Source organism: Dryas octopetala, chromosome 8 (genome assembly GCF_963921425.1).
Source record: "Dryas octopetala chromosome 8, drDryOcto1.1, whole genome shotgun sequence".
NCBI lineage: Eukaryota > Viridiplantae > Streptophyta > Magnoliopsida > Rosales > Rosaceae > Dryas > Dryas octopetala.
In genome coordinates, this window is record NC_141373.1 from 8,376,239 (window position 1) to 8,383,814 (window position 7,576).

General features: G+C 35.1%; 2 protein-coding genes across 7 annotated transcripts; both read left to right on the plus strand.

Moving 5' to 3' along the window:
• The first annotated feature begins 174 nt into the window (after window positions 1-174).
• Window positions 175-1,928, plus strand: LOC147276846 (B3 domain-containing protein Os01g0723500-like). Its single transcript, XM_086255571.1, has 4 exons — window positions 175-264; window positions 441-792; window positions 902-1,065; window positions 1,692-1,928. Exons 1-4 carry the CDS (start codon window positions 175-177, stop codon window positions 1,926-1,928), a joined length of 843 nt encoding a protein of 280 aa, XP_086111697.1.
• Window positions 1,929-3,868: 1,940 nt separating this feature from the next.
• Window positions 3,869-6,464, plus strand: LOC147276847 (B3 domain-containing protein Os01g0723500-like). Of its 6 annotated transcripts, none has more exons than XM_086252839.1 (5): window positions 3,869-4,133; window positions 4,343-4,733; window positions 4,837-5,000; window positions 5,293-5,525; window positions 6,084-6,264. In XM_086252839.1, exons 1-5 carry the CDS (start codon window positions 4,044-4,046, stop codon window positions 6,121-6,123), a joined length of 918 nt encoding a protein of 305 aa, XP_086108965.1. In that variant the 5' UTR covers window positions 3,869-4,043; the 3' UTR covers window positions 6,124-6,264. The 6 variants fall into 6 exon arrangements, with proteins under 6 accessions (XP_086108965.1, XP_086108966.1, XP_086108969.1 ...); XM_086252840.1 differs by having other exon boundaries at window positions 4,843-5,000; XM_086252843.1 differs by having other exon boundaries at window positions 3,869-4,046.
• Window positions 6,465-7,576: the final 1,112 nt, after the last annotated feature.

Consider the following 7,576-nt stretch of genomic DNA (forward strand, 5'->3'; position numbering starts at 1 on the left):
CTTTGTTTGAATGTCTACACTGAGCTCATTTTCTGTCACAAAAAAATTGATCTTTATGTTTTTTATTTTTATGTTTCTTCTTCATCCCAGCAGCCTTCACATCCAGAGCCTTCCCCTTAAGCTTCAGCTTCCCACCAACAACATTCTTACTGACATTGACAGAGGAGATCGAAAATGGTGAGAAAAATGCCCAACAATGGTATCAAGAAGAAGAGGCCTTCTTTCTTCAAGATTATTCTTGCTGATTACAGCACTGGTCAAATGGTAATTAACTCCAACTACTGCTGTGTGTCTGTGTCTTTGATCAATTTCCTGCATTTCTTGAATATTGTTGTTTGTTACTCTCCAACTATATTTATACTTATTTATACTTAAGTTCTCCATTAATTGCATAATTCTGAAATTTTTGTTTCTCTTGTCTTTTTGTTTGTTTCTTAAAGCGAATCCCACCAAGTTTCTTGAAGAATATAAGGAACGATCTGTCTGAGAGGGCAACTTTGAAATTGAAGCATTCTTCAGATTGTTCATGGACTGTTAAAGTCATAGAAACAACAGGAGGTGTATATTTCAGGGATGGCTGGCAGGAGTTTTTGAAGGACAACTCTTTAGGTGACAAGGACCTCTTAGTGTTCAAATATGATGGGAAAATGCATTTCAGGATACGGATTTTTTGCAAAAATGCGTGTGAGAGAGTCGAATTTCCCGACACCAGAAGAACACATCAAAATTCCACCACTGCTAACTCTAAAAGGCCTCCTGGTAGACCAAAGAAGTCTTGCAAAGATAATTCAGGTATCTCCTGAACACATTTATGGACATATATATTACTCATGGAACCCATAACTCATTCACATGTATATAACTTAACTACTCTTGGTATGTGTTCTTTTTGTATGTGAAGCTGCAGGTAAAAACCTCCCAAGTCGTAAATCTGTTGAATTCATAGAGATTAAAGAAGAGGAAGAAGATTACCAAGACAACACAGCTGAGGATGGGGAAGCTGCTGAATCTTTCAAAACCAAGTTCCCTCATTTTGCAAGCAAAATTAACAGACATTATTGTGTGGTAAGCAAGCTAACCGACCCTTTACTTAGTTGTTTCCATTTTTTTCTTTTAGTGGAGTTTTAGGTCATCATTTTTGTGACAAAAATATAGGCAACATGGTGTACATGGGTGTATGAGTGACTGGTTTTGCCAAGTTGCTTTTGGAATCTATTTCATCATCTTGAAGTTTTCAAATACATGTATGATTGTATAAATGATCTTAGGACTACATGTTAGATTATACATAGCCCCTGCAGGGTCAGATAAGAGAATTGGATGCTCAGATTGCAACACCTTTTCATATTTTGGTATACTATGTTTGATTCTGAAATGAGACATAGGCATTCATGCAGCATAGGATTCCAAACTATGCATTCGATCAATATTTAGTCATATCTTCTCTGCCCATTTCTATGCAACTATTCAACTAGTGCAGATGAAATTGCCAAAACTATAAAACCTTCAAAACAGAGCAATTTAGTGAACTTTGATGTTTATGTAAATTTAGTGAACGAAATTCTTGTGAGTGCTATGTGAATTTCTTGCTGTGTTTGGTGTTGTTTGAACTTTTGGGGTTCACTCTCTCTCTCTCTCTCTCTGACATTTCATATTTACAACTGATATATTGGATGTGATCACTCATGCAGTCAGTCCCCACAGCCTTCTCTAGGAAGCATCTTTCTCCAGGCAAATTCAAGGCTTCCCTGAAAGATTCAAAGGGAACAAAAACATGGGAAGTGAGTGTTGTGCCTACCTGTGGAACACACCAGATTTGCAGAGGGTGGGTTGCTTTCGCACGTGTCAACCAAGTCGAGCTTGATGATGTCTGCATATTTGAGCTTGTGAGCAGAAACAAAATGGTGGTTCACATTTTTAGGAAGTGAGTTTGAAGCTGTTAACATGGTAGTTTAAGTTAATTGTGAGCATGAGGATTTTCTTGCTAAGTAGACATACTAGTACTGTACTGGTGGCTTGTATTGGTTGTATGGTATATTTACTGTTTAGTATTATGAAAGATTAAGAATTTGGATATTGGGATGTATGGAATTTTTAGTTTTAGATAGTCAAAAATGAATTAAGTCTCCATTTTTATTTACATTTGTATATCTTTAATGTTACACACCATATGCTATAATAAGTTATTGACATGTTGACAGACTATTATCAAAATGAGAACCATAACTTAGAAGAATTAAGAGCTGCAATTAAACTTACAACATATTCTATAATAAATCTCATCAACTTTGGGCATAAACACAGCAAGTTGGGCATTACTTCTCTGCAATTAAACCCTTCTGGATTTGTATCTGAGCATGGATCATAAACATTGTTTGTATCAATTGCATCTGCAACAAACATACTCATTATCAACAGCAAGGATCTTGATCATCGTCTTTTTCACCATTGTTATTGTCCCCATCATGGACAGGTCTTCACCTTCACCAATTAGTCTGAATCAATGACTATGAGTAGAAAATTCAGTTACCACTTGCAAATAAACATTGGTTGCCAATTGTAAACAAAGAAGTAAAACACTTCTGAGTTCTAGCCATCAATACAATGCTCATAACATAAAGTGGCGGAGCCAGAATAATTTCATAATGGGGGCGTAATTCTACCAAATATTTATTACAATACTTCCATATATTCAGTTTTAAATTCAGCGTTAGAAGGCTCTATGTATTTATCTAGGTGCTTGTGTAATTGTCGGTTAATTATAATATAGTAACAATCAAATTTTGGAAATAGAAGATTGCTTCTTTTTTTTTTTTCTTCATACTTGTATGTATTAATTTCTTATATTAATATAGTAATCTTTCACAATTAACTGTAACATAGACTTATATATCTATTATTTTAATGTAATTGTCGACTGTAACTGGTCAACAATTACATTGTAGATGTTAGAGCTGATTATGGTGTTTTCTTGAATTAAGGAATTCACCCTATAATTGAGGAAATCAGAAGTTTCTGAGATGATTGAGCTGATTGCTTGAACTAGGGATTGAGCCTTAACTAACGATATCAGAAAGGATACTACAGCTGTTATATGTAATTATGGCATTCATTTGTAAAGACTCAATCTTAGGGAGTTTATAGCTATAGTTTTGGAGAAGTAAATATTCATTGTAATATAATGGTCCAGTATATAAGGATAGCATTATGCTAAGGAAAGGGACAGAAAATATTTTCTGAAAAATCATTTTGACAGTAGAGTGATGACTTATGAGTGTTCAAACATAAGTAGAGAGTGACAAAAAATTTGGTAAAACTGTAGGGTTGTACATATGGCACTTAATTCTTTACTTCACATTACACATGTGATGTACAAGTAAAATTTTCATATAATGGGTACACACATTTACTATTTAAGTTTCTCTTATTACGTGCTAATGAACGTGATGAGAGAGATAGACACATAAAGTGTATACACTTGAAGGTAAGTTTTTTCTCGTGATGTACATATAGACTTGAATCCAGCTCAATGTAACTGATGGGTGCAATAATGTAGCTAGTAGAGACACTGCCATAAGTGTCTTAGGTGCTAAATTTCTAACGTGTGCTGTTCTACCATACAAGGCAGTGCACTGAACGGGTACATAGTGTATCATAAGGTAGATTCATAGTTATTTTCCTTGAGGTGTGGGAAAAAGTGTTTTAAGTAAAAGGACCATGCATTCTTTTTTTTGGTCAATAAAGCACTAAGTATTTACTTTTACATTGCTAAGTGTATGCAAAAGCCGAAAAGGAATAATAATGTATGCTGCTCATTATAACGGTCTTTTTCCTTTTGTTTGTTCTCCTACTTCAGTATGCAGAACACCAAAAATACCTGGTTCAAGCCACCATCAAATGGAGAAAAAAAATTGATCTTTATGTTTTTTCTTTTGCTTTTACTTCATCATCCCAGCAGCCTTCAGATCTAGAGCCTTTCCCTTAAGCTTCAGCTTCCCACCAACAAGTCAACAACATTCTTTTTGGCATTGACAGAGTAGAAAATGGTGAGAAAAATACCCAACAATGGTATCAAGAAGAAGATGCCTTCCTTCTTCAAGATTATTCTTGCTGATTACAGCACTGATCATTTGGTAAATTAACTCCAACTACTGCTGTCTGCCTGTCTTAGATTTGAGATTTCTTTAATTTCCTGAATACTGTTGTTTGTTACTCTGCAACTATTTGATTTAGAATATATTTTTGGGTTCTTACTGTTATAAGCATATCTACTTAAGTTCTCCATCATTTGTGTAATTCTGAAATTTTAGTTTCTCCATTCTTTTTGTTTATTTTCTTAAAGCGAATCCCACCAAGTTTCTTGAAGCATATAAGGAATGAACTGTGTGAAAGAGCAACTTTGAAACTGAAGGCTTCTTCAGGTTGTTCATGGAATGTTAAAGTAATAGAAACAACAAGAGGTGTATATTTGGGGGATGGCTGGCAGGCGTTTTTAAAAGACAACTCTTTAGGTGACAAAGAGTTTTTAGTGTTCAGATATGATGGGAAAATGCATTTCAAAATACAGATTTTTAACAAAAATGGGTGTGAGAGAGTCGATTTTCCAAGCACCGAAACACATCAAAATCCCACCTCTGCTAACACTAAAAGGACTCATGGTAGACCAAGAAAATCCCCTGTGATCAGTACCAAGCATTGTCATCCATCATCTACGTCTTGCACAGATAATTCAGGTATCTGCAGAACACATTCATGTACTTATATAACACATAATTCATGTACTTATATAACACATAATTCATGTACTTTTGCTGTGTTTTATTTTTGTATGTGAAGCTGCAGGTAAAAATCTGCGAAGTTGTGAATCTGGTGAAGTCATGGAGAGTAAAGAAGAGAAAGAAGATTACCAAGACAACACAGCTGAGGATTGGGAAGCTGCTAAATCTTTCAAATCCAAATTCCCTCATTTTACACGCGTTATTAGAGAACTTTATTCTGTGGTAAGCAAGCTAACCCTTTACTTTACTTGTTTTCATTTTTTCCTTAGTGTCATTTTAGGCCATTATTTCTGTGAGTCCTGCCTAATAAGCCCCATCCTGCTTAATGCCATCAATTTGTACCTATTAGATTAATATATATGCCCTTACCATATGGAAAAGTAGAACAAAAATCTTGTGAGTGTATATGTGAATTTCTTGCTGTGTTTGGTGTTGTTTGTACTTTGAAGAACCAAAATTTTGGGGTTCAGTCTCTCTCTCACATTGCATATCAACAACTGATATATTGGTGCAGCCAGTCTCCACATCCTTCTCTAGGGAGCATCTTTTTCCAGGAAAATTCAAGGCTTCCCTGCAAAATTCTAAGGGAAATAAAACATGGGAAGTGAGTGTTGTGCCTACCTGTGGAACACACCAGCTTTGTAAAGGGTGGATTGCTTTCGCACGTGCCAACCAAGTCAAGCTCAATGATGTCTGTATATTTGAGCTTGTGGGTAGAAACAAAATGGTGGTTCACATTCTTAGGATGTGAGTTTGAATTAGCACCTGTTAACATTTAATTTAGGTTGTGAGCTTTAAGGTGTTCTAGCTAGCTGATCATTAGACATACTAGTATTGTACATGGCTTGTATTACTTCTCATATTGTATTGGACTGGTTGGTAATGTATTTATTAAGAAGTTGGATATTGGTGCAAGATTATGTATTGAGTTTTTATTTTTAAATAGTCAAAAGGTAATTAGTTCATTATCTATTTACATCTATACATCTTTAGTGTCACACAAAATATGCAATGATAAATTCTTGACTATATCAATAAAGGTCTTCACCTACTCTGCATGCGTGATCCTGCCTATCTAATGCCATCAATTTTTACCTATTAGATTAATACATATACCTCTACCATATGGAAAAGTAGCACCAAAATCTTGTGTGTTTATGTGATGTGTTTGGTGTTGTTTGAACTTTTGGGGTTCAATCTCTCTCTCTCTCTCTCTCTCTCTCTCTCTCTCTCTCTCTCTCTCTCTCTCTCACTCACACATAGACATTTCATATTTACATATTATATTGGATATGATCGATGCAGGCACTCCCCTCACACTTCTCTAAGGAGCATTTTTCTCTAGGAAAATTCAAGGCTTCCCTGAAAAATTCAAAGGGAAGAATATGGGAAGTGAATGCTGTGCCTTCCAGTGGAACACACAAGTTTTGTAAAGGGTGGGTTGATTTTGCACGTGCTAACCAAGTCAAGCTCCATGATGTCTGCATATTTGAGCTTGTGAGTAGAAACAAAATGGTGGTTCACAGTTTTAGGAAGTGAGTTTGAATTAGCAGCTGTTAACATTGTAATTTAACTTGTGAGGTTTAAGGTTTTCTAGCTACCATTCATTAGACATACTAGTATTGCACTGCCTTGTATTACTTCTCATATTGTATTGGGTGGTATTGTATTTATTAAGAAGTTGGATATTGGTGCAAGATTATGAATTGAGTTTTTATATTCAATTAGTCAAAAGTTAATTAGTTCATTGCTTATTTGCTTATTTTGGTGAACACTAATACATGCATCCTTTTTTTTTTTCACTTTTCAAGTTTCTCACAGAAGTAGTATGATTTTTTTTCAAAGTGAAGAAGACTGCATACAGCATGGTCAATTTGTCACTTTTCCCAAAAGAAATTTTTTCTCTTTTAGCTAATATTATTTGACCTCTCCGGACAGAAATTTTTTATGGGTGCAACAAGTCATACAAAATTAGTGTAACTTATGACAATATAGCTGGTGTGGACAATGCCATTATGTGTCTTGGGTGCCAAAAATCTAACGTGTGCGGTTCTACCATACAAGTGTACAATAGAGAAGATTCATAGCTTTTTTCCTTGACGTGTGGCCAAATGTGTTGTGACTTGTGAGTTAAACACCATGTGTTTACTTTTTTGGGTGAGACATGTATTTAATTTACTTTTACATTGCTAAGTGTATGCAAAAATTATAAACAATAATAAAGTATGCTGCTCATTATAATTGTGTTTTTCCATTTCTTTACCTTCATCGAAAACCCAATGATCTTACAAAAAAAAAAAACAAAAACAACCCAATGACCTTGTACAGTAGTGAAAACTGAAAAGAAATGTGTAAAGGAATTTACCACTTTATCCCTATTGCATTCTGCACCAATAGTACATGCAGTCTGCACAATAGTACATGCAGCCTGCAGTCTGCGCTCTACTTTCAGCTCTTGCTTGACTACTATGGAGCCTCCCCTGTTAACTAAGTTTCTTAAAATCTGTTTAGAGTGGTTAGGAGTTGGTTAATCTGGTTAATACCCAACAATTCAGTCTCTCTCTCTTCTCTCCTTTTGTATCAATCTCAGTTTTTTTTTTTTTTTTCTCAAGAATATTATCATGGTATCAGAGCTAGAGCTACCACAAGGGTAATACCAATCAAACCACGCCTTCTCTGACACTTTCATCAAGCTTCCAGTTCTCTTCATTCTGCAAATTCTATGTGGTTTATCTCTAACCTCTACTTACTCCCTCTTATATTATGATTCTGCAAGCTTAATTTCGTTGGTTCTTTCT

Excerpts from the sequence above, each read along its gene's own strand:
- LOC147276847 (XM_086252839.1), top strand. The coding sequence starts at position 4,044 with ATGGTGAGAAAAATACCCAACAATGGTATCAAGAAGAAGATGCCTTCC. Across the intron at positions 4,134-4,342 it reads ATTACAGCACTGATCATTTG|CGAATCCCACCAAGTTTCTT; the intron begins GTAAATTAACTC and ends ATTTTCTTAAAG. Across the intron at positions 5,001-5,292 it reads TTAGAGAACTTTATTCTGTG|CCAGTCTCCACATCCTTCTC; the intron begins GTAAGCAAGCTA and ends ATATTGGTGCAG.
- LOC147276846 (XM_086255571.1), top strand. The coding sequence starts at position 175 with ATGGTGAGAAAAATGCCCAACAATGGTATCAAGAAGAAGAGGCCTTCT. Across the intron at positions 793-901 it reads GTCTTGCAAAGATAATTCAG|CTGCAGGTAAAAACCTCCCA; the intron begins GTATCTCCTGAA and ends TTGTATGTGAAG. Across the intron at positions 1,066-1,691 it reads TTAACAGACATTATTGTGTG|TCAGTCCCCACAGCCTTCTC; the intron begins GTAAGCAAGCTA and ends TCACTCATGCAG.